Below are 26577 nucleotides of genomic sequence, written 5' to 3' on the forward strand. Positions count from 1 at the left end.
TTTCCCTTTCTACAAGGGAGCTGGCATTTCCTTTAGCAACAGGGAACATAGAAAAGGTTTAACCAAAGGGTAGGGCTTGTTACATAACAATGCAGAATTCAGAAAGAGGATGTTTGTATCAAATCAGTAAATCATGTAAGAATACCAGTTGATTGTTTTCCTAACAAAATGATTCTTTTATTGCTATAATACACAGCAGATACAAAAGTACCTTTAGCAAATACTTAAATCAGCACTTATTATGGAGTAAACTACTAGTCTAACTTAGGTTTTCTCAAAAAGAAGCTTACTTTGTAAATAATTTAATACCAGAAATCAGATTATTTGGCTGCTACTTAATGCCTAATAATTTACAAAATGAGGAAGTCAGCTTTAAGAAGTCAGGTTAAGAGCCTTTGCACAGATATTTGTCACATTTACTGTCTTGGCTGAAACCCTGGCCTCTGACCAAAGAAAGATCTGCTTACAGCCACATGTTCAAAGGCTTGTCCCCTTTCATCTATCTCTGGAATAGCAGATTTCAAAGAGTAGGCAGTGGCAGAACAGCAGTTACTCAGAGCTGCAACTTTGCAGTGCACTCTAAGGTCACACAATTGGGCGTTTTCCACCAGACTTGGGTATAACAGGTGTGTGTCTTTCAGCATCAAAGCCAGGGTCTGAGTGGGTCAGCAATGACTGGATTAGACGGTTCTAGCTGCTCCTTTCACACTGATACCCGTGGCCTGGAGAACCTTCACAGTTTATTCTACTGGGAGCGACAGTTACTGAGGCCTCGGGATGCGCCGGGGGCCCTGTGGAGAGGTGATCACCGGGGCTTTTTGCACTTTGAGCCGACACCAAGGCATTGTCAGGAAGTGGCCACCAGCTCACCACCAGCACAGGAAGCACAGTGACCTTTTGGAAAGATCTGATTCCAAATCTTACTGAGTTTGAATTTGGTATCCTTTTTTTTTTTTTGTAGAATTAAAAGTCTAGCTAAAACATAAGTAACTACTAAGTCATCAGAATTCCTTGGGCCCTGGGTTACATCCACGAGGGAAGAAAACGCTCAGCATACTCTCTATTAGGCTACTGGGGATGATGAACAGATTTAGAATATGGACCTGTAACACAATGACAGTACTAGATGTCAGCTGTAGCTATGAGTTTTAAAGTCAGAAGCGGCTTGCTTTCTGTGGAAAGCACTGGATTTTGGAGGTCATCGAGTCTAACCTTTCCCTTTACAAATGAGGAAACTGAGGTCTAGAAGATGTCAGTGCCCTTCCTTCCTAAACCAGCTTGCAACTCAAGGCAGGGATTTTTTTACAGAGCCCAAAGCTCCTACTCATAAAGTTTAAGAGCTCTGCACAGGCGATAAATAGATGACAACCGTCCACTGTGGATCCTTGTATAATAGTTTTCTACAGAGCGGAGGAATCAGGTGTTGCATGGATACTGCTCAATTCTGGCTATTCACATAGTTTTATAATATTCTATCATTACATCTTTTAGCCCAGTATACAAAAGATAATAGCAACAAGTAAGCATTTACTTACAACTGACAAAAAGTAGTGAAAGAATTCCCCCAGGGGAAAGATTTGGCAGATGAGCCTTTATGACATATTAAGAATCCAAAGATTAGAAAAGGCATACAAAAAAGGGAAAAGAGGTGTTCTTTAGGCATCTTTTAACTGTCCCTTTGCTACCCTTTGAGTAACTTGGAAGGACCATTTCAGAGTGCATGTGCTACCAAAGCAATCAAAAATGAAAGGCACTTTTTCCTTCTAAATTGTTGCCTTTAATAGTTTCACTAATTCTTTTCGACAGTTTTTATGGGCCTGCTTATTAAAAATAAAAGATCTATGCTGAGACATCAGAGAATTAGACAAAGGTAACTACCCTCTGAGAACACCTGACATATCACAATGTGGAAAAGGTGGCTTCCGGAATCTGCTTTCTTGTAATTACCTGCATCAGATGAATAAAAAAACGCTCTAGACATAATGAATGCTTTCCCACCACGACGCTCCTCCCAGCGCACGCCAGCGGAGCTGTTCGGGGAGCCTGACTTGGTACAAGTTGGGGCCACCGGCTCCCGGGTGGAGCCTGCTCTTAGAACACACTGGAAAGCTGAAGGGCTCTACTGGGGCTGCCTGCGCGCACACAGCACAGTTCTGCTTTTGTCCTGGGCAGTTGTGACAGTGCCGTCAGCTCTAGCTTCGGGGCTGAGGCACAGTCATTCTTCAGACTTGTACTCCTGACTCTGGCGCTGCACCCTGGGGAGGACGCGCTCGTAGAACAGCAGGTACGCGCTGGAGGACAGGACCTCCTGCAGGCTGGCCTTGCGGACGGCGTCATCGGAGACCCACAGCCACTGGTTGCTGGCTGAGAGGGGGTTCTTGGCTGAAGGCGGGGACCGTCGGTAAGTGACAAAGTGTCCAGAGTGCATGTCTCCGTGGTGGACGACAACTGCCATCAGCCGGAAGAGGTATGTGGATGAGCTGAATGACAGAACAAATGCCAGTGGTTTACGGATACGATAATGAAGGCTTCACAGGCAGAAGCAGAATCCTAGACGTTAACAAGGGATGGAGACAATGGTACATCCACCCAATACCATCAACATCATGACACAATTCCATATTTACTGGCATGGCAAGGTGTCCGTTCTATAAGTATATGTGTATTGTATTTATATGGATGTTTGTATCACATGAGTACACAGGTATATTGTGTGTATGTGTGTACACACACTTGATATCGTGGATGACTCTAAAAATTTAATTGGTTTTCTCTAGGTGGTATCCCAAGAAATTTAAAATTTTTCTATCTTTTATACATACATACACATATGTATATGTAAATTATGTGTGTTTTTTATTTTTAAAGTGAGTTCCATGTTGGACAAAAATAAATGAGAATGTACAATAGTGAAATTCTACCTTAAAATTAAAGAAAAAAATGAATCTCTAAATTTTCATTCATTCATTTCTGTAAAAAGCTAATTTTAGAAACCAAGAGAAGTTGCAGCCGAATAAAGAACATGCTTCACCTGTAGTCAGGAACGACTGGGAGTGGGAACGGCACTGGAGCTGGCAGGGATGGCAGTAATGACGGGGAGCAGGCGCCATTCATAAAAATTTGTGTTTTGGGGGCCCCTGGCTGATTCAGAACTGCAGGAGAAAAAGGTCAGAGTTAGTGAAAACTAGTGGTGGCTCTGGGTAAACGAAACATGGTTTTGATCACCTTGGAAAGTAACTTGAAGGCTACAAAGCAAAAAAAAAAACTTCATTTTGTATTATATTGATTCATAATATTTCCTACCTTTCTGTTCCTGACTGCCCTAATCTCAAATAGGAAAAGCATATCTAGCTCCAGGTCTACTGCTAGCCTTGACGACTTTGTGAATCTTTGAGGTTCTCGTCCCTCTTTGCTAACAAAATGTATCAAAGTTAAGCACTAATTTACTGGCTTTTGACCTAAACCAAGGTTTCTTAACCTTGGCATTATTAATATTTTGGGCTGGATCATCTTCTTTGTTGTAGGGGGATGTGCTATACATTATAGGGTGTTTGGCAGCATCCCTGGCCTCTCCCCACGAGATGCCAGCAGCATCCCTCCCCACAGTTTGGACAACCAAAAGTGTCAACAGACATTGTCCAATGTGCCCTAGGAGGCAAAACTGCTGTGTTGAGAACCACTGATCTAAACATTCTCTGCTTTCATTCTGTCAGCTTCTGAGAATACCTACACGTAACAGAATTAATAAATGTTTATGGGTGTAGAGAAAATAATTGAGGTGATATTTACATGTCTTTTCCTTTCAAATGTCATATTTGGGGACCTTTATGTAGCAAGTAGTTCACTGTTGGCATCTTTAACCACAGCCGCCATGCTCTGAACTACCGTGGACCTGTACCCCAGTCTAGGAGAGGAGGAAGCTAGGGTGAAGAGGTCTTTGTTGTTTTGGGGGGGTTGTTTTGTTTTTTTAATGAGATGGGGTCTCACTATGTTGTCTAGGCTGGTCTTGCACTCCTGGGCTCAAGCGATCCTCCTGTCTCAGGGGCAGGATTAAGTGGGACTACAGGCATGCACCACCATGCTCAGCTAATTTTTTTAATATATATTTTTAGTTGTCCAGCTAATTTCTTTCTATTTTTAATTTTTTTAGTAGAGATGGGGTCTCGCTCTTGCTGAGGCTGGTCTCGAACTCCCGAGCTCAAACGATCTGCCTGCCTCGGCCTCCCAGAGTGCGAGGATTACAAGTGTGAGCCACTGCGCCTGGCCTTAAGATACCTTTAAAAACCTGCCCCAACACTCCATCTCCTGTCTGCCTTTGACCAATCATTTAACTGTGTGGAGCCTCAATTTCCTCATAAGACTGGGGGTAAGGACAGCTGCCTGCCTTAACTGGAACCCAATTCAATGATTAACCTCAGATGAGGACAGTAATGGAATTAGATAAATAGTTCAGTAAAGAAGTCATAGCAACCTAAATAAGATGTTCAATCATCTTCCACCAGGACATGTCCTTCCCTCATTTCCTGTATAAATGAGATGACTGTATCGGGAGAAAAAAAAAAAAAAAAAAGACAAAAAATTCACTGGAATGATAATAAGCCAATTATCACTTAGTCAAAAGATCAGAGAGCAAGACTGCAATCATAGGCTTTTCTCCCTATACTTTTTTCATTTGTAATAAAGTTTTAAAAACTCTACATCTCATTACTATGTAATTTTAATCTGCCTTTAAGAAATTTTCCCTCTTCCACCCCCAATCCTGCTGTTCTCAAGAATCTAAGCAACCACTGTACAAGCCTTGCACTCGTGTCATAAGGGACCCAGAAGGTGGTTGGTGCCAAATTGCTTTTCTCTGTGCGGAACATGCCTGGTGTGTCGGCACACACCTGGTTTGGGGGCTGCTGGCCCATCCTGCAGTTCCAACGCGGGCCCTGGGTTCTCGTGCAGTTTAGGGTTGTGCTGACTGGGTTTGTGTCCTAGGAGGTGGTACTTGTAGATGTCCATCATCAGGAATTCATTGAACTGCACGTGCTCGTGCCGTTTCAGGGGCGTGCCGTGGCTGGACCAGCTCAGCCGCTGCAGGTGGATGCAGAGACACTGAGGGAGCTGCGGGTGGGAGAGAAACCGGAAAGAAGGAGTCATTTCAGGAGCAGGACACGTGCAGTCCTCGAAAGCAAAGCCAACAAGGTGTGTGGCGTGGGCTTACCTTCCCTAGTTTTAACTGTTTAACAAAAGTGGTCCTCTGGTGTTCCACCTTCTCCCCGCTCAAGGTTCCCTTTGCTTCAATCTGAAATAAGAGAAACATTTCTCTGCAGAAATTCCTGACACGGGTCATCTGTGGAGAGCTGCAGATCAGGTTGATGTTAGAGCTGCATTCAGTTGGCACTTAATTGCTACCTGCTGGAATGAACTCAGCTGCTGGATTATTTGTGGGTTCTTTACCCTGATCCCTCTCGGTCATTAAATAACAGTAACAGTATAGGGAAGAGAAAACGAAGAATCAACACTGAAACTCTGACACTAGCATGTAATCCATTTTGTCCTCTGTCTTCAAAAATTCTGTTACACACAGTTTCTCTTGATTCAGAGGGTGAGATGCAATTACTTAGGGGTTCAGGCAGGTAGCATAGGTAAAAAGAGATGAGACAAATGAGATTGGAAGGGACTACAGCCAATTGGAGAGGGCAGGTCCCATCTCAAAGCATGACATTCAAATTTTTTCTTTAAACACTCTGTAGAGGAAACAAAACTCAACTGGGAAAGAGAGGTGGTCCATGGGCTGCCAATTTCTAAATGAAGTTAGGTGGAATGGTGGTGGCTGAAAAGATCCACTGGCTACAGTCAGAAGAGCTCAGGGCCAGCCGTGTGAGAGGCGCTTTCCAGGCACACAGAGGCCAGCTGGGAGATGACATTTGGGGTTCAAGGCATACCTTTGTACAGTTGTCACATACGACATCCCGCACTGATTCTGATGAGATGAAGTGGTGAAGGCAGTGGTCCAGGGTCAGTGGGTGACCCTGCAGCATGAGAAGAAGAAAACCATTACAATTCAAAGAAGAGCGACACGGAAACTGTTGACAGATGGCAGTGTGAGTCCTAGGGCTTTGTTCTGGCATAGGTAGGCAATGAAGTTGCACAGACACAACTGGATGCTTCCTGAACAAATGTGGGGCTCAAAGCACCCCAGACTGCTATTACATCCAACAGTATGGGGACATAACATCGCAGAAAATGATGAACTTCCACGCTGTTTTGGATATCTTAAAATTTCAGGGGCATGTGTGAGAGTGTGTGTTCAAAAAGCCAAAATTTCTGCAGCAAGAGAAAAACCATCCACCTTCCCCTCCCCCATAATCAGGCCATGTTAGCACACATTAAGGTTAAGACAGGGTTCGACCAACCATGTGTGTCAATATCACATAGGACCTGAGCCACATAAAATGCCTCAAAGCCCTTTCAGGTTGAAATATCTCCAAAACAGACCAAAAATAAACCACAGATCAGTACATACCCATGTGGCAGCTGGAATACTTAGTGAAAGGCTATCAAAAGTATCAAATCGAACAGGACTCTAAAAAAAAAAAAAAAAATTACAGAAAATCCAGAAAGGACTAGGTTAGATTCAAAACTTTAAAGATGGGAATATATATGACTATGAGATAGTTTCCTATTTAGATGTCCAACATTAACATAATAAAACGTAATGTTCTTGGAGGCAAATTCTATTAAAAACAACCTTGTAAACACAAGAGGTGCAATAATACTAAAAGACAGCTTGGAAAAACTGTAAGATTATATAGCTGACCCCAGCAATTTTGGGATTTTATCCTAAGGAAAAAACCATGTTGAATCATCATCAACATTATTTATAATAGCAGAAATCTAAATACAGTCACATGTATCTTAACAATGGGAATACGTTCTGAGAAATGCATCTTAGTTGATACCGTCGTCATGCGAACGTCACAGAGGTCACACAAACCCCGATGGTATTGTCTACTGCTCCTAGGCTACAAACACGCACAGCACATCACTGTACTGCCTGCTGTAGGCAGCTGTAACACAATGGTTAGTGTTTGTGTATGTAAACATATCTAAATCTAGAAAGGTGCAGTACAACCATGAGACTATAATCTTATGGGACCACCACCGTGTATGCAGTCCATTGTTGTTATGTGGCTCACGCCTGTAATCCTAGCACTCTGAGAGGCTGAGGAGGGAGGATCACTCTAGGTCAGGAGTTCAAAACCTGCCTGAGCAAGAGCAAGACCCTGTCTCTACTAAAAATACAAAGAAATTAATTAGACAACTAAATATATATAGAAAAAATTAGCCGGGCATGGTGGCACATGCCTGTAGTCCCAGCTGCTCGGGAGGCTAAGGCAGAAGAATCACTTGAGCCTGGGAATGTGAGGTTGCTGTGAGCTAGGCTGATGCCACGGCACTCTAGCCCAGGCAACAGAGTGAGACTCTGTCTCAAAAAAAAAAAAAAAGAAAAAGAAAAGAAAACCATATCTATGCACAACATGGACAAAAATAAAGAGCAAATATTGTAAGCAGAAAAAAAGGGACACTTTACATGTAGAAAAATGATATGAAAGACATTAACTTTGAAAAATGAAAGCCAGAAGATAATAGAACAATGTCTTTAAAGTGATAAATTTAAAATAAAGCAAAATAACAGTAACACTGTCAACCCAAAATTCTATATCTAGCAGAACTATGCTTCAAAAATGAAGGCAAAACAAAAAAATTTTCATAGAAATAAAATGTAAATGTATCTGCCACCAGTAGACCTACAAGAAATGTTCAAGGGATTTTTTAGGCTGTAGAGGAAAAATATCAAATGGACTTGGATGTATAGGAAAGAGTGAAGAACACCAAAAATGGTAATGTATTTTTTTCTCTTCGTTTTTTTAAAACACATGCAAATATTTAAAGCAAAAACTATATCACAGTATTGTAGGGTTTATAATGTATGTAGATGTACTATCTATGACAAAAATAGCACAAAGGACAGGATAAGAGAACTGTATTTTTGTAACATTCCATCATTTTAAATGAAGAATTATAATATTAACTCTAAATAGACCGCAGTAAGGTAAAATTGTATTATTTAATCACACACATACAGACACACAAAAGTTTAAAAGTATAGCTAAAAGGCTAACAAAGGTAAAAACTTTGTTACTAAATACTAAAAATTATTGGATTAATCCAAAAGAGGCCAGGAAAGGAGGAACAGAGGAATAAAAAAGCACGTAAGGCAAATAGAAAACAAACGGTAAAATGGTATATCTAAATCTAAGCATATAAATAATTACATTAAATGTAAATGGACTAAACATTCCATTAAAAGGCAGACTTTCAAGCTGGATAAAAAAGCAAGACCTAATTATATGCTATCTATAAAAGCCACATTTAAAATACAAAGATGGGGGGCATGGGCAATATATGTAACCTTAACACTTGTACTCTCATAATACACTAAAATAAAAAATAAATAAATAAATAAAATACAAAGATCGCTTGACCCCAGGAGTTTGAGGTTGCTGTGAGCTAGGCTGACGCCACGGCACTCACACTAGCCCAGACTCATTATAGTAGTGTGAGCAACCTCTCTAAATTAAATTAAATGAGGCCGGGCGCGGTGGCTCACGCCTGTAATCCTAGCACTCTGGGAGGCGAAGGCAGGCGGATTGCTCAAGATCAGGGGTTCGAAACCAGCCTGAGCAAGAGCGAGACCCCCCGTCTCTACTATAATTAGAAAGAAATTAATTGGCCAACTAAAAATATATATAGAAAAAATTAGCCAGGCATGGTGGTGCATGCCTGTACTCCCAGCTACTTGGGAGGCTAAGACAGAAGGATCACTTGAGCCCAGGAGATTGAGGTTGCTGTGAGCGAGGCTGAAGCCACAGCACTCTAGCCCGGGCAACAAAGTGAGACTCTGTCTCCCCCCCAAAAATAAATAAATAAAATAAAATACAAAGATAGGTCGAAAATAGGTGAACAGATAGAGATATACCAAAGAAACACTAGTTAGATGAAAATGAATCATTCAAATAGACTTCAAGGAGTCTCATTAGAGAGGAAGAGGGACATTTTATCATGACAATAAGAGTCAACTCATCATAATATATGTGCTTGTAACCAATAACAGAGTTTTAAAAACTCCAGCAAAAATAGAACTAAAGAAAGAAACAAATTATAGCAACCATTTAAGAAAGAAATAATACCAACATTAAACAAAATCTTTCAGGAAACAGAGGAGGGAACACTTCCCAGCTTATTTTATGAGGCTAACATAATAACAAAACCTGACAAAACCATGACAGGAGAAAAGAACTTTAAGACTAATATTTTTCATAAATACAGACACTAATATCCTTTAGGAAATATTAGCAAATCAAATCCAGTAATATATAAAGAGAATAAAACATCACAATCAAGTGGGGTTTATCCCAGAAAAGCAAGGCTAGTTTAACTTTAGAAAAATCAATCACTGTAATTTACCATGTTAACAGAATAAAAGAATAAAATATGATCATCCTGACAGATGCAGAAAAAACATGACAAAGTTCAATCACTATTAATTATAAAATCTCTCATCAAACTAGGAACAGATGGGAACTTCCTCAGTATGATAAAGGGGTATACTAAAACCCAGAGCTAATATAATAATTATGAAACACCAACTACTTGTTTCAGAAGATCTGAACATGGCAAGGATGTCTGCTATCACCACTCGTTTTTTTTTTTTTGAGACAGAGTCTCACTTTTTGCCCAGGCTAGAGAGAGTGCCCTGACATCAGCCTAGCTCACAGCAACCTCAAACTCCTGGGCTAAAGCAATCCTCCTGCCTCAGCCTCCCGAGTAGCTGGGACTACAGGCATGTGCCACCATGCCTGGCTAATTTTTTGTATATATATTTTTAGTTGGTTGATTAATTTCTTTCTATTTTTTTTAGTAGAGACGGGGTCTCGCTCAGGCTGGTTTTGAACTCCTGACCTTGAACAATCCGCCCGCCTGGGCCTCCCAGAGTGCTAGGATTACAGGCGTGAGCCACCGCACCTGGCCTGCTATCACCACTCTTATTTGACTTTGTACCAGAGCTCTTAGGATATAATAAGGTAAAGAAAAAATAAGCATAAAGATTGAAAAGAAAGAACTAAAAAGTATTTCCATTCACAAGCAACATAACTGTTTTTACATAAAGAATCATAAGGAATCTACAACAAAACTAGAATAAATAAATTTTTGTAAGATTTCAAGATACAAAGTCGATATACAAACAACTGTATTTTTATATACAATATAAATGGCAATAAATATATGGCAAATAATTGGAAAATAAAAATAATTAATTCCATTTACAATAGCATCAGAACATAAATAAAATGCAATGAAAAAATAAAAGATTCCATAGAGGCAGTACTAATAAAAAAAAAAAAAGAAAAAAGAAAAGAGATGAATAGTACTCAACTTATAGATTAAAAAATATATGAGACATATCAAGGAATTATACTGTATGAAGTTTATTTTAAAAAAACAGTCAACACATTAGTCATCAGGATAAATGTCAATCAAAATCACAATGACACAGCAAAGGAAATAACAAAATGAAAAGGTAACCTATGGAACATGAAAAAATATTTGCAAACTATATAGCAGATAAAGGGTTAATACCCAAAATGTATAAGGAACTCATACAAGTCAACAGCAAAAAACCAAGTAACGCAATTAAAAAATGTGCAAAGGACCTCAACAGACATTTATCCAAAAAAGGCATGCAAATGGGCAACAAGTATATGAAAAGGTGCTCAACATCACTACTCATCAGGGCAATGCAAATCAAAACTACAATGAGCTATTACCTCACATCTGTTAGGATGACTATTATCAAAAAGACGAGGTAACAAGTGTTGGCAAGAGTGTGGAGAAAAGGCAACTCTTCTAAACCGTTGATGGGACCTAAACTGGTACAGCCATTATGGAAAACAGTACAGAGGTTCCTCCAAAAGCTAAAAACAGAACTAGCAAAGGATCCAGCAAATCTACTTCTGGGTCTATATCCAAAGGAAACGAAATCAGGACCTCAAAGAGGCATCCACACCACAACGTTCACTGCAGCATTATTCACGATTGCCAAGCTATGGAAGCTAAATGTCCACAGACAGATGAAATGGATAAAGAAATGTAGTATATACATACAATGAAATATTATTTATTTCTAAAAAAAAAAAAAAAAAAGAAATCCTGCCATTTGTGACAACATGGACGAACCTAGAGGACATCAAATGCTAATGAAATAAGCCAGGCAGAGAAAAACAATACTATATGATCTCATTCTAGAAAAGTCAAACTCACAAAAGCAGAGAGTAGAATGGTATTGGCTGAGGGGTGCAGGGTGGGGAATGGGGAGATGTTGGTCAAAGATACAAGAAATAAGATGAATAAGTTCTGGGGATCTAATCCACAGCATGGTGACTACAATTCATAATTGTATTCAAGTTTGTACTCCTTAAATATATTCAATTTTTGTCAATTATACCTCAATAAAGCTAAGGGGAAAAAACCACAGTGAGCTAGCACTTCATACCTACCAGGATGGCTAGAATCAAAAAGTCAGATATTGTAAGTGTTGGGGAGGCTGTGGAGAAATTGGAACCCCTCATGCTGGTGGGAATGTAAAATGGTACAGCCACTTTGGTAAATAGTCTGGCAGTTCCTTAAAAGGTTAAACATAGAGTTACCATAAGAGCTAGCAATTCCACTCCTAGGTATACACTCAACGGAAACAAAAACATATGTCCACATAAAAACTTGTACATAAATACTCACAGCAACATTATTCTTAATAGCCAAGAAGTGGAAACAATCCAAATGCCCATCACGGCTGAGTGGATAAACAAAATGTCTTATATTCATACAATGCTGTATTCTTTGGTAATACACAGGAATGAAGTACTGACATATGCTACAATGTGGAAGAACCTTGAAAATATTATGCTGAGTGAAAGAAGCCAGATACAAAAGGCCACATATGGTATGATCCCATTTCTATGAAATGTCCAGAACAGGCAAAGCCATAGTGACAAAGAACAGTTTAGTGGTTGCCAGGTGATGAGGGGATGGCTAGGACAGGGAGATACGGCTAACAGGTGTGGGTTTGGGGGCAGGGGGAGGTAATGAAAATGTTCTAAAATTGATTGAGGTGACTGTTGCACAATTCTCTACTTTTGCATAATGTTGGAAATTTTCCATAATAAAAATTATTTTAAAACTGCAAAAGAAAAAGAAAAAGAAACAAAACCCAGCCCTAGAATCTATTGTGTCACTGTGAGCATAGACCCAACCTTAGCATTTGAAATCCTGCCAGTCCACAATAGGTCTGCTGGTCTTGGTGCAGAAGATAACATCTGAGGATCAAATGACCTGTTGGCACCGACCAAAGCGGGGTGGTCAGTCCACTATGTGTGCAGAGCCCAGGCAATCACAAATGCCATTGACCGAGGTCAGCCCACGCTCCCTGGGTCCTCTCATGAACCCTGCCTTAAAGGAAAACCTCGCCGGGAAACATCAAGTACTGGTATCGTATTTACCTGGTGTTCACAGTGTTTGCAGACCATGTTACTAGTGAGTCTTCCATGAAAAGGGTGTTGAGACTTCCAGTGGTTGGATGTGGGGTGAGGTGACCCTGGAACACAAAACATCTTTTGATATGTCACTTGTAGCCCTTTGGCACCAACCTCAAAATTCACCCTCCTTTTTAGTGTATACTCCCTTTTGGGAAAAAAATGTTCTTTTTTTTTTTTTTTTTTTTTTTGAGACAGAGTTTCACTCTGTTGCCTGGGCTAGAGTGCCGTGGCATCAGCCTAGCTCACAGCAACCTCAAACTCCTGGGCTCAAGCGATCCTTCTTTTTTTTTTTTTTTTATTTTTTTTACAAAATACCCTCAGATTCTATCAAGCGATCCTTCTGCCTCAGCCTCCCGAGTAGCTGGGACTACAGGCATGTGCCACCATGCCCGGCTAATTTTTTCTATATATTTTAGTTGGCCAATTAATTTTCTTTCTATTTTTAGTAGAGAGGGGGTCTTGCTCTTGTTCAGGCTGGTTTCGAACTCCTGACCTTGAGCAATCCGCTTGCCTCGGCCTCCCAGAGTGCTAGGATGACAGGCGTGAGCCACCGCGCCTGGCAGAAAAAATGTTCTTGAAAACAACACTGAAATAGTTTCCCTCATGGGCCTCCATCCAAAAGACATCCCATTTCTTCACAGGAGAATTTATATAGATCTCTACATGGGGTTTCTGTGTAATGGGTACAGCCACATTTTCAAAAGGAATTTGTGATTAGTAACATCTTTATACAAATACATGCTTAAAATGTTTGAGATATCAAAAGAAAGATGGCACAAGTGAACATTCCATAAAGCGAGATAAACTTCTGAAATAATAATAAGCAAGTTCTTAAGAACTGGGATTTTTCTTTGGCTAGGGGTGGGGTTAGTGGAATAACCGCCAGGGAGAAATACAGGCTCTGGAGTCGGCAGCCCTGGGCTTGGCCTGGGCTTGGCCTGGGCTCTGCTTCTTGTTAGCTCTGCAACCTGGGAAGTCATTTCATCTCCGAAAGCCTCAGTTTGCTGGCAATGTGGATAATTACTATCCCATTATCCCTAGAGTTATGAGGCTTACATGAGATACTGCAATGGCTGGTACACTGTATGGGCTCAAAATTATTTGTTCCTATTACTACTAATGCACAAAGGAAGTGATGTGTTAATTTTTTTTTTTTAATTTAAGAAAACAATGATTTCCTCTTAAGGAGGACTGTGATAATTTGGAGTAAAAGTTGGCCAAAGTGGAAACACTGAGGACACAACAGATTCAGTTTATTAAGTTCTTCCCAGGATCGATTCAAGAAGGTAAAAAGAAAGCCCTGTTTGAAGCACAAATAAGACCATTTAGAAGAAACTGAGCAGGGTTGGGATGAGAGGGAACACCAAGAAAATCATCTGAAGCTGCTTCCAAAACACAAGTTCCTTTGCAAGTATATCATAGTTCAAGCTGCCTTAGATAGCACCAGAAAAAAAAAAATCTTTTTAAAACAAGCACATCATCATCATATCTAAAAAGCACACATCTTAAGTGTTACATTTCAATAGAAAACAACTACCTCTTGTGCGGCAGGTTATTTGTTTGGGAGTTATTTCTGACTGCTGCTGTAGGGGAAAAAAAGAAACAGACTGAAAAAGCCTATTATAGCCCCTTTTATCACCCTCACCCCGCCCCTAAATCTTACAAGTCTCTCTGCTGAGTGCACCACTAAAAACCAACATTTAACAAAGCCCATGTTTCTAAAAGTAGCCTTAATTATCCTCTCTGGTTGTTTACTGTGCATATTCCTTCATGGAATGCAATGGAAACATATTTCTTCTCTCTCTAGACTATTCCCCTCTTTATTGGTTAACTTTTATCAACTTCCCAAATATTTATACTGTTACAGGGAAATGAGGACTCATTTAGCATTTCTATGTTCCCTCATTCCCCTCTATTAAGTAGGAAAAAATAATATATTCCTTCTTCTCAAAGCCAACACAAATTGCTGCAATGATTCATTTTAAAGAGCCCTGACATCCCTAACCGAAGTCACCAACTACAGAGTATGTAATCGTTTAAGACCTGCCCCTGGCTTCATTCCCACTTCTGATGTTTATTGAATCTTACTTTTGAGTTTAAGGTTGTAACAAAGATTATACTCGCAGTTCCTACACTTATTAAATATGCACAAGTTGCAGTGGATATATTGAAAATGTTAAATTGTTTACCTCCAGGGAATGCACATCAAACAAATGTGTGACCCGTGGCTGGCGGTCTCGCTCATCTTCCAGTGACGAGGTAATGACATGGAATAATTCGTGAGCGTCCTGTCAAAGGGCAAAGCATTCTTCAGAGAGGCCCGCGGAAGCAAGGGCAGTGTCAGACCCAGTCCCTGTGCAGACCACCAGCTGATGTGGGCAGAGTGTGCTGTCTACATTCTCAGGGCCAGCTCATGAAATGGAAACAGTTCTGTCCTAGAGTCTAGACACTGTCACAGATAAAGACCCTCCACTGAGAGGCCAAGGGAAGAGAGGAGGACAGAAAGCGGGGTGGCTGCCTTTCTGCCAGTGGTCCCTGAGCCAGCTTGAGCCATATTGAGACCATGACCTCCGCTCCACCTGACGCTAAAAGATGACTTTTTTTTTAAATTGTGGTAAAATGCACATAATATAAACTTTACCATCTTAACCATTTTTACACGTCTAGTTCTACGGCATCAAGTACATTCACGCTGTTGTGCAACCATCACCACCATCCACCCTTCAGAACTATTTTCATCTTCCCCAGATGAAACCCCATCCCCACTCACCCCCCACTCCCCACTCCTGCCAGCAGCCACCCTTCTACTTTCTATCTCTGTGAATTTGACTACTCTAGGCGCCCCAGATGAATGGAATCACACCGTATTTGTCCTTTTGTGACTGGCTTATTTCAATGAGAATGATGTCCTATAGTTTTATCCATGTTGTAGCATATTGCAGGATTTCCTCCTGTTTTCTGGCTGAATGATATGTCACTGTATAAAACTTTTGTTTACCTATTCATTCATCGATGGACACTTGGACTGCTTCTACCTTTTGGCTACTACAAATAATACTGCTATGTACATGAGTGACAAATATCTGTGGGAGCCTCTGCTTTCCAGTATTTTGGGCCGTACCAGAAGCGGGACTGCTGGATCCAGTGGCAGAGGACTACACTTTAAGGATCAGCTCCAACAGCTCTTTCCTGAAAGCCAAAGCCACCCCTCCCTCTTCCTGGAGGGACAGGGTCTCTGGTCTCTCTTCCCCTGGGCCCTCCACTTGCACTCTTGGGCTCCCCTCCACACAGTCACCAGAGTGGCCTTTTAGAGGCAGATGACTTTGCTCTTCTGCTTTCAGCCTTCCAAAGACTTTCACTGCCAGAGTAAACCCACCTTTTTTTTTTTTTTTTGAGACAGAGTCTCGCTTTGTTGCCTAGGCTAGAGTGAGTGCCGTGGCGTCAGCCTAGCTCACAGCAACCTCAAACTCCTGGGCTCAAGCAATCCTGCTGCCTCAGCCTCCCGAGTAGCTGGGACTACGGGCATGTGCCACCACGCCTGGCTAATTTTTTTTTTATATATATATTAGTTGGCCAATTAATTTCTTTCTATTTATAGTAGAGACGGGGTCTCGCTCTTGCTCAGGCTGGTTTCAAACTCCTGACCTTGAGCAATCCGCCCGCCTCGGCCTCCCAGAGTGCTAGGATTATAGGCGTGAGCCACTGCGCCTGGCCAAAACCCACCCTTCTTACCTGACCTACAAAGCCCCTGTCCCAGGGCCCAAGGTTCCCCCTAGAACCTTCTCCCTCATTCACACAGCTCTGGCCCCTGGCCTCTTTTGCATTACTTGAACACATCAAGTTTATTCCCATTGCAGGCTGTGCTCAGACCTTCACGCGGCTGCCTCCTCCTCCTTCCTCAGGCCTGTGCTGACTGCGCGCTCTCCTCAGGGAGTACGGGAGGTACTCCGTGATCAGCTATCCAAACCCCTAGAGCCCAGCCTGCCCCCAGCCAATTCCGCGCAGGCAGCAGTCCTGCAGGCTCTACCCCAACAAATCCCTGAGGCCTCTCCAGCTCCCCTGCCTCAGCCCATCACAGCTGTGCCATCTCAGGCCCCGACAACTGCAGCCGCCTCCCACCTTCCTTCTCAGCTTCCGTTCTTGCCCATACAGCCTTTCTTTTCAAACAAAAGTCAGATCAAACCAGGCATCGGTTTAAAGCCCTCCAGCAGCTCCTGCAGCACACACAATAAAAGCCTGACTCCCGCCCCGGCCGGGACCTCCTAGGCTTTGCACAATCTGCTCCCAGCCAAGCTCCACTATTGCCCTCCCAGCCCTGGCCTCCCTGCCATTGTCCACACACCACAGCCATACAACGGGCCCCAGGCTCCTGCCCTGCCCTGCCCCTGCTCCTGCCCTGTTCCTCCATCTGGAACACTCTGCACCTGGGTGCTCACTGCTTTCTATACTTCACCTCTCAGCTGAAACCTCGCCTCCTCCTGCCACTTTCCCCTCTTCCACAGCCTCCCCCAGCCTTCCGTGTTACATCATCCTGTTTATTTTCTTGTTAGCACATCTTGAAATGACCTGTTTACTGTCACCCCCATGCCAGTCCCCACCAGAATTCCAGCCCCACAAGAGCTGAAAACCCTTTACTTCCTGGTTCTGCTACAGCCCCACCACCCTCACCAGGCCCTGCCCCAGGCAGGCCTTCGGTAAATACTTGTTGCTCATGTAAATCAACCCCTTCTAGGGCCAAACAACTCCTCCCCGGAGGCTCAGGGAGCCTTCACAGCCAAGGCATCTGGGCCCACCCTGATCCCAAGACAGGACAGAGTCTATCTGGGCAAATCACTTCACTTCCCTGAGCTTCAGTGTTTCTAGCTGTAAAACAGGGATAATAACAGCAACTCCTTATAGGGTTATTGTGAGGGTTAGAAAATTCATGTAAAGCAAGCGCTTAGCCCAATGAATCCTCCACAGCTCTAGCTTCAGGCACAAAAAATGGGTTACTACTAGTGCAAGTCTGTTACTGACTGACTAGATCACTAATAATGAAGACGTGGGCGAGGCCCCATGCTGGACACTCCGGATGCCTTCAAAGGGGAACAGACTGAGGGACATACATGCCCATCTCTTTTTCCTGCATACTGTAGCACAATGTGGCGCAGTGACTGCTGTGGGCTGAAGACATTAGAAATACTTCCAAGGACTGACTTGGCCGTAGGTGGATCGTTGATGGAGGGACAGGACTTGGAATAATTATCTAATGCCCTTGGAGACTCAATCTCAAAGTCATTCTCTCAGTTTGGAGAAATGTAAAATGTAGCTAAATAATTCCAGTTACCAGAGGAGGATTTAAAATATATTTTCTAAATAGAAAAACATTTCAACATACAACTGGATTAACCAAGGTGCATTTTAAGAAAGTATAAACTGGGCGTGGTGGCACAGGCCTGCAGTCCCAGCTACTTTGGAGGCTAAAGTGGGAGGATCGCTTGAGCCCAGGAGTTGGAGGATGCAGTGGGCTATGAATGTGCCACTGTACTCCAGCCTGGGTGACAGAGGGAGATGCCCATCTCTTTAAAAAAAAAAAAAAAGAAAGAAAGAAAGAAAAAGAAAGTATATATATCACCAACATCATGTTTAAAAAATAATACATGGCTTCAGATTAAAGCAGAAACGAGAAAATCTTTAAAAATAACATGAGCTAGAAAGCCTTTCTACCTTCTCTTTCAAAGTTTTTAAATGCCTCTCACTTCGGCCTCAGACTTTGGGGAGGTCCAAAAAGGCTACCTCCCATTTCTCTGGACAGTGGCCACAGAAGATGCCCACACAAAGCTGGACAAGCCACCTTGGCGCTGTGGCTGGGAGGACGTACCAGCACACCACTGGAAGCTACATTTTGTTCATCCCTAGACCTTCACTCTCTTGGCCTCTGCCTCAGACTTGCTATTGGTACCAGTGGTCCAGAGAGAAGGAGGATGGCCAAGTTCCAAAGCGGGCAGCAAAGCTACAGTTGTGGAAAAGGGAGGTGGATGTGGCTGAATAAGGCCTTGGGGTTGCATATGACAACTGCTTGAGGTTTGGGGCCACTTTAAGCCAAACTTTGAAAACTGATTTTTTTTTTTTTTTCAAATGAGGGTATGGTCCAAAAAAGGGTCTCCCTTGAACCTCTGAGCCTCTAGGGTGAAGCTACTTGCCTCGTTCTAAAGAACCCAGGTGTCCCTGTCATCCACTTGAGTACAAAGTTACTCATGAACCAAAAAGATTTTTGCTCTTTGGTGACTGTGTGTTTATGCCCTATCCTGCTAACCTTCTACCCACTGGGTGGAAAAGAGCTGTGTTTCCCCTCTGAACATGAGAGCAGGAACAAGGTGGGTGTTCTGGCCCCAGAATACTAAGGTTGTCTAAAATGTCACAGAAATGTACACTCAGACCAGGCAAGGTCAGGCCCCAAGTCACCAGGGAAGGGATTCTTCAAGCTAACCCTGTCTGAATGTCATGCTCACCTGTTCTTCAAACGAAGAGATCTGCCACCTGTACATTCGTAAGACGTCCAGCAAGCAGCTTGCATCCAAGACCTCATCATCAGTAACTTCTTGACAGGACAAAGCTAGAATCAAAAAAGGTAAGACAATTATGAAATTCACCAGTATAACAACTAACCAGAAAACACGCACAGTACAACACATTAAAGCTAATTAAAAATTTAAGGACTATGCCATTCGCCTTGGAATTAGAACTCTTTTATCATTCTTCTTTGTAGCCTCACCCCATGCTTAGTATGCTATTAGGTACTTCACCTTTGTTGAATGAATGTCATGTTTCATGAGGCTACAGCATTTAAATGAAGTAACTCATTTCTGGATCTTCAAATTACCATCATCAATATAAATTTATTGCTGTAGGGTTCTTATTGAGTGCAATGATTTAACTCTCAGTTCTTAGGGTTGGGAGGACTCGTGAGCATTCGTCTAGTCCAACCCCACACTCTGTGCTAAGCTCTTCTCCCCAGGGCTTTCCCACGGCTCCGAGACCTTTGCTTGTATTCATTTGCATTTGAGTTTCTGATTATCACGGCAAAGCATCAAGCTGTATGTGGCAGCCTGCAAGTGTCTGCAGAGTAGCTTACTTTTCCTTATTATTATTATTACTTTTTAGAAACAAGGTTCCACTCTGTTGCTGGAGTGTAGTAGCATGATCATAGCTCACTGCAACCTCCAACTCCTGGGCTCAAGTGATCCTCCTGCCTCAGCCTCCTGAGTAGCTCGGACTACAGGTGCACGCCAACACACCTGGCTAATTTTTAAAATTTTTGTAGAGGCAGGGCTCACTGTGTTGCCCAGGCTGGTCTTGAACTCCTGGCCTCAAGTGATCTTCCCACCTCAGCCTGCCAAAGTGTTGGGATTATAGGCGTGAGCCACTGTGCCTGGCCTTACTTTCCAATCATAAGTAAAATCGAGCCTAATAAACAAAAATAAGAATTTGATGGGCTTATGAATTCATTTCATCATTACACCTAGACTAGGGGTTGGTATTTTTTCTATAAAGAGACAAAAAGAGAACATTTTAGACTCTGTGGATCATAGGGTCTCTGTCACAACCACTCAACTCTGCTGTGCTCCAGTAAAACTGTATTGGCAGAAGCAGGCAGTGGGCTGGACATGACCCATGGGCCACAGTGTGCTGAGTTCTGACCGTGACCATCCCCTTCCCACAGGGCCCCAACTGGGCTAGCACTGCCAGAGCGTGGGGATGAAGATGTAGGCCCGCCCTCTCAGTGCAGCTTCTGCAAGTGCAGTGACTTCCCAGATAAAGTAGCCAGCCTGTTACTTCTCTGTGATTTATAGTCAGTGGACTTGCAAGTTTCCTTTAAATATGTCAGGCTCTGACTCTGGAGGCTCTGCGCACTGCTACCCCCCCACCTCCAGTGTGTCCCCACCCTAGCCCTGTCTGAGCCTGGTGGCAACCCTGGGTGCCGCAGCCCTGGCAGCTGATGCTGCGAAGGCCTGAGACTCAGTAGTGTGTGTACATCCTGGATCAGCCCTTTACCCTTTAGGACAAAGGGAGTTGGGACAGGAACTATGTCTTCCTTCCTCCTCCCACACCCTTTGGGCAGCCCTTCTGTTAGCTTTTTTGCTCCCAAGGAAAATTTTAAAGTCCTCTTTAGCCCATTTTGTCTAAAATGCTATAGAGCAGTTTGGCAATGACTACTAACATTTTCATATCCACAACCCAGCAATTTGACTTTTTCAGGATCTATCCTAAAGAAACATGTGTTTGTGTGCATGAGGAGACCTGCACAAGGATGTCCACTGTAGCCTGCTGGACAAGGAGCTGGAAGCAAATGGCTAAACAAACTGGGGTGTCCTGATATTGTGGATAGTATGCAGCTATAAAAGTGAATGAGGTTGGGTGAGGTGGCTCACACCTGCAATCCTAGCACTTTGGGAGGCTGAGGCAGGAGGATCGATTGAGGCCAGGAGTTCAAGACCAGCCTGAGCAACAACAGCAAAACCCCATCTCTACAAAAAATTAGAAAAAAAAAATAGCCAAGTGGGATGGTGCACACCTATAGTCCCAGCTACTCAGGAGGCTGAGACAGGAGGATTAGTTGAGCCCAGGAATTCAAGGTTGCAGTGAGCAGTATTCATGCCACTACATTCTAGACTGGGCAACAGAGCAAGACCCTGTCTCAAAAAAAAAAAAAAGACACAAATAAGGTTTGCAAATCACATATCTGATGAAGGATTAATACGCAGAATATATGAACTCTGAACTCCTAAAACTCTACAACAAAAAACCCCCAAATAACCCAATTCAACAATGGGCAAAGGACTTTCACAGACATTTCTCCCAAAAGATACACAAATGGCCAATATGCAAATGAAAAGATGCTCAACATCACTTATCTTTAGGAGATACAAATTAAAATTAGATACCACTTCATACCCATTAAGACGGCTATTATCAAAAAAACAGAAAACAAGTGTTGTCGAGGATAAGGAGAAACGGGAACCCTTGTGCATTGCTGGTGGGATTATAAAATAGTACAGCCTCTGTGGAAAGTAAGGCAGCTCCTCAAAAAATTAAACAGAATTACCATGTGATCCAGCAATTCCACTTCTGGAAACTTCCAGAAAATGATTGAAAGCAGGGACTCAAACAGATACTTGTACACCAAAAGGTTCATAGCAGCATTGTTCATAATAGCCAAAAGATGTAACTCACCCAAACATCAACTGAGTGATGGATGAAGGGACAAACAAAATGTTGTGTTTGTACACACAAACACACACACACACACAATGGAATATTATGCAGCCTTAAAAAGGGATGAAATTCTGATACCTGCTATAACATGGATGGCCCTTGAGAACATTATGGTAAGTAAAATTAGTCACAAAAAGACGAACATTATATGATTCCACTTAACTGAGGTACATGCATGTGTGGTATATCTCATGACACAATGAGGTCTCAGTCAAGCTCAGAGAGAGAGAAAGTAGAACAACGGTTACCAAGGGCTGGGGTGGGGGAGAAGGGGAGTAACTGTTTAACACATACACAGTTTCGGTGTGGGATGATGAGGAGTTCCGGAGATGGATGACGGACGGTGGCGACTGGCGCGTAACAAGGTGACAGTACCTAATGCCACCGAACCATATACTTAAAAACGGTTCAAATGGTAAATTTCATGTTATGGATATTTTAGCACAATTTTCAAAGATGGGCAAATGATATGAGCAAGAGATTCACAGGAGACAAAATATGTAAAACCAATAAACTCACAAAAAAAGAAAAAAGAATGAGGTAGCAGTACATGGACTGAAATGGGCATTTCTCTAATGAATATTGTATTATTTGGACATGAAAAACATAGAAGAATACATAATTTCCATGGGTGCACAGAAATGTATTTAAATGCACAGAAGCCCGTCTGGAAGGACACACTCACAGCTCCCTCTTGGGAAGGAAGGAGGGAGCAATAGTGAGTAGTGATGAAGGGGACGTTAACCTTATCTGTAATGCTTTAAGTGTGTCCAGGGAGAATTTCTTCAATGCACTACCTGTGTAATTAAATGTTATTTCTAAAAAACCCAAACGGTCGAAAGGCAGAAGCAGAGAAGGGACATTCAAGGTGCCGCTGCTGAGACCGGCCCTGGGCCCCCACCAGGTGCCACAGCAGTTGGAGGGCAGGGCCGGGGTCATGGGGGAGGACAGCGCCTTAAACTTGCCTCACGACATCTCATGTGGACATTGTGGCTTTTCGCACCATCTGTGAAATGGTAGTGTTTTTTAAAACAGGGCGGTAAAAGCAATAAATCACTGCTTATACAGAAGAGCACCCTTGCTTCATAAAGATTTCTGTGTCAAGCAGAGATCATGGGAAAATAACCTCGGTGAAGCAAGATTTAGTGTTTTTTTAAAACCCATTATTTTTTTTTTTCTGGCAGTGAGAGTAATAGATGCTCAATGTTGAAAGTAGAAGTATAGTTCTTTCAAAAAATGTTTCTTAAAACTATCAATAACTGCACAACACCAAAATGGCTACGGCTAACATTTTGGCCTTTTTCTGTCCAGCTTTCATCTATGGAAGTTTTTATCTTGATGAAGTGAAATTGTTATCATATTTTGTATCCTGCTCTTTTAATATTATAGTCTATACCCTCTCCCAAATTAAAAAAACACTTCATAAAAATGATTTTTTTTTAGTTCTTTTTTTCACCTTCACCTTTGACAGCATAAAAATGATTCTTAATGGTTATATGCCACTGAGTGCTTAACTGTTCTCTATTGGACATCTGCATTCTTTCCCCTTTCTTGCCATTATAATTAGGTATTGGAGGTCTTTGTGTATATACTATGTTCTATATAATGTCCATGGGATGTTAATAGATGTTATGGGGGAAAAAAACCAAACAGTCCTATAGTCAAAAATGAACTTGAATAGGTTATGTCTTAAAACCTTTACCAAGCCAGTGGATGCCATGACTCTCCAAGTTGGGGGACCAGTATTCAGCCACCCCCAAACTTGTCTGCTTTTAGGACTCCATTTTCCAGGCTGGTTAAATTACAGTCCATGTTTCTATTTCTGTAAGACAGACTCTCTGACATGGAATGAGTAGGTCAAGTGGTACTAAATATTTTGCAAGCTATTACTGTGTGGTTCCAAACTGCTTTCCAGAAAGGGTGCACTTAGTTATACCGTCGTCAACAGCATATAGACACACTGACCGACAGCTGGCCAGGGCTGTGAATTTGCTTTTTAATTTTTGCTGACAGGAAAAACAACAGCACTTATTATTTTGTTTATATCTCTTTGATGATCATTAAGTTGAACATCTGGGTGTCTGTTAGCAATTTGTATCACTTCTTTTTTTTTTTTTTGAGACAGAGTCTCGCTTTCTTGCCTAGGCTAGAGTGAGTGCCGTGGCATCAGCCTAGCTCACAGCAACCTCAAACTCCTGGGCTCAAGTGATCCTCCTGCCTCAGCCTCCCGAGTAGCTGGGACTACAGGCACAAGCCACTATGCCCGGCTGATTTTTATATTATATATATTAGTTGGCCAATTAATTTCTTTCTATTTTTATGGTAGAGACGGGGTCTCGCTCAGGCTGGTTTTGAACTCCTGACCTTGAGCAATCCGCCCGCCTCGGCCTCCCAGAGTGCTAGGATTACAGGCGTGAGCCACCGCGCCCGGCCAGTATCACTTCTTTTGAAAATTACCTTATTTCCTAGGTTAAGGCACATTTTTTTTTCTTATGCTTTAATATTTTTTATTTTTATTTATTTATTTATTTATTTTTTGAGTCAGAGTCTCACTCTGCTGTCTGGGCTAGAGTGCAATGGCATCATCCTAGCTCACAGCAACCTCAGACTCCTGGGCTCAAGCAATCCTTCTGCCTCAGCCTCCTGAGTAGCTGGGACTACAGGCATGTGCCACCATACCCGGCTAATTTTTTATATATATTTTTAGTTGGCTAACTCATTTCTTTCCATTTTTAGTAGAGACAGGGTCTCACTCTTGCTCAGGCTAGTCTCGAACTCCTGAGCTCAAACGATCCGCCCGCCTTGGCCTCCCAGAGTGCTAGGATTATAGGTGTGAGCCACCTCGCCCAGCCTTAATGTTTTTTAAAAGAGTACTTCTTATAATCTAAATGTTTGTGTGGCAGTGGATTTTTTTCCCTTCCTTAAAAAGCTGTTATTAAACTGACAATTTTTTTTTTTTTTTTTTGAGACAGACTCTCACTTTGTTGCCTAGGCGAGAGTGAGTGCCGTGGCGTCAGCCTAGCTCACAGCAACCTCAATCTCCTGGGCTCAAGTGATCCTCCTGCCTTGGCCTCCCGAGTAGCTGGGACTACAGGCATGCACCACCTTGCCCAGCTGATTTTTTCTATATATATTAGTTGGCCAATGAATTTCTTTCTATTTATAGTAGAAACGTGGTCTCGCTCTTGCTCAGGCTGGTTTTAACTCCTGACCTCAAGCAGTCCGCCTGCCTCGGCCTCCCAGAGTGCTAGGATTACAGGCGTGAGCCGCCGTGCCCGGCCTAAACTGACAATTTTTTAAATAAATGGTTCCATCTTTGATTTTTTTAAAAATAGCTGTTTACATCTATTGGGCTTTTAGTGTTTTTTTTTCATAACAATCTATATGGTCGCTTTCTATAATAAGGCTACTAAGCCTTTGTCTGTCATCTGGACGTCTTTAAAAATGTGCATAGATCCCCTTTAAATTCCCAGGGAGATACCTTTCAGGAGGTGCAGCAGTGTCAAGGACAAATACTGCTGAGGAGGGGGCTCCTTCTGATCCTTGGTGTACTGGGTGGTAAAATCTTCCAGCCACTTGATGAAAGCAGGGCAGGCAGACAAGCCTTGAAGCAGGGAGTTCATGAAGCAGGTGTTTCCTAAATTGACGAGGCCAGGCACAAGCCCTAAAAAAAAAGAGGGAGGAAAAAGAGAACAGCACATCACATTTCACCAACTCTCTTTTCTCTCCCATTTGAGACCCAGAGTCTCTGCACTGTGGCCTTAAATTTGGAATGCCAATCTGAGCAGGTCCTTAACCAGAGACATCTGGAGGCCAGGCCTTCTGTCTGTGCCAAGGCCTGGTCCCAGTACTGCAGGCTGTAAGCAACAGAAGGACAGGTTCCTGTCGTGTGCTATTTCTGAAAGTCATCACAGTATCTGGCACAGCTTGGTTCATGCTAAATGTATAAAAACACATAGTAACCATCTCCTCTCTTTTTCTCTCATTCTCTCATGTGTTCTCTTCTTTAATAGGAAAGCAATGTTTTTCAGAACAGAAGAAAACAATTGTTTCATTGTTGCTTCCCCGGGACAGCAATTTTGTTCTTATCTTAACAATCATGGGAAAGACATCACTGTGCTAATTCTGATCAGTCTTTCTGCAAATCTGATAATTCCCTCTTCTGCTCCAAATTTTTAAAAAACTTCTTATTATAAAAAAATTCTTAGTGTTCTTCAAATTGGCTTAAAAAAAAAAAAAAAAAAAAAAAAAAAAAAAAAAAAAAAAAAAAAAAAAAAATTCTCATTGCAAAGGATATTTACAAGAAGGGAAAGAAAAATTCTCAAACATGCACAAAAGGAGAGAGAATGTATAATGAACCCCAATCATAACCCTCTTCAGAATTAATAATGATCAAATTTTGCTACATCCTTGTCTTCTTTCTTTGCTGAATTTTGATCAATGTTAAATAGTGCAACATTTGCAAAAGGGGCATTTTAAAAAAATAAGGAAATTGATTTTTTATTAATGAAGAAACTAACTTGAAATTTTTACCAGTTACTAGGAATCTAGCTTGAGAGACCACAAATGCATGACATAATTAGTCAGCTGTACTACCGAAAAACACAATTGCCATATTAATGAGAACACGGAGACAATTAAGCCACTTAAAATTTTTCATTACAAAGCATGCCTCCAGCTC

The 26577-nt window shown here is 42.1% G+C and overlaps 1 protein-coding gene across 4 annotated transcripts in view; it reads right to left on the bottom strand.

Moving 5' to 3' along the window:
• USP30 (ubiquitin specific peptidase 30) overlaps positions 1-26577 on the bottom strand; it is a 61956-nt gene that overhangs the window by 395 nt on the left and 34984 nt on the right. For 2 of the 4 annotated variants that reach the window (XM_075996635.1, XM_012756578.3), the window contains exons 3-13: positions 25378-25560; positions 19133-19236; positions 14831-14929; positions 14179-14224; positions 12606-12700; positions 6512-6571; positions 5931-6017; positions 5207-5287; positions 4887-5106; positions 3032-3152; positions 153-2480 (exon numbers count right to left, since the gene is read on the bottom strand). In XM_075996635.1, coding sequence (XP_075852750.1) covers positions 2216-2480; positions 3032-3152; positions 4887-5106; positions 5207-5287; positions 5931-6017; positions 6512-6571; positions 12606-12700; positions 14179-14224; positions 14831-14929; positions 19133-19236; positions 25378-25560 — 1361 coding nt within the window. In that variant the 3' untranslated portion in view covers positions 153-2215. Of the gene's footprint in view, positions 1-152; positions 2481-3031; positions 3153-4886; positions 5107-5206; positions 5288-5930; positions 6018-6511; positions 6572-12605; positions 12701-14178; positions 14225-14830; positions 14930-19132; positions 19237-25377; positions 25561-26577 lie in introns of those variants that run through there. The other 2 variants (XR_012914262.1, XM_012756580.3) reach the window with 2 other exon arrangements.

Source organism: Microcebus murinus, chromosome 22, assembly GCF_040939455.1.
Source record: "Microcebus murinus isolate Inina chromosome 22, M.murinus_Inina_mat1.0, whole genome shotgun sequence".
NCBI lineage: Eukaryota > Metazoa > Chordata > Mammalia > Primates > Cheirogaleidae > Microcebus > Microcebus murinus.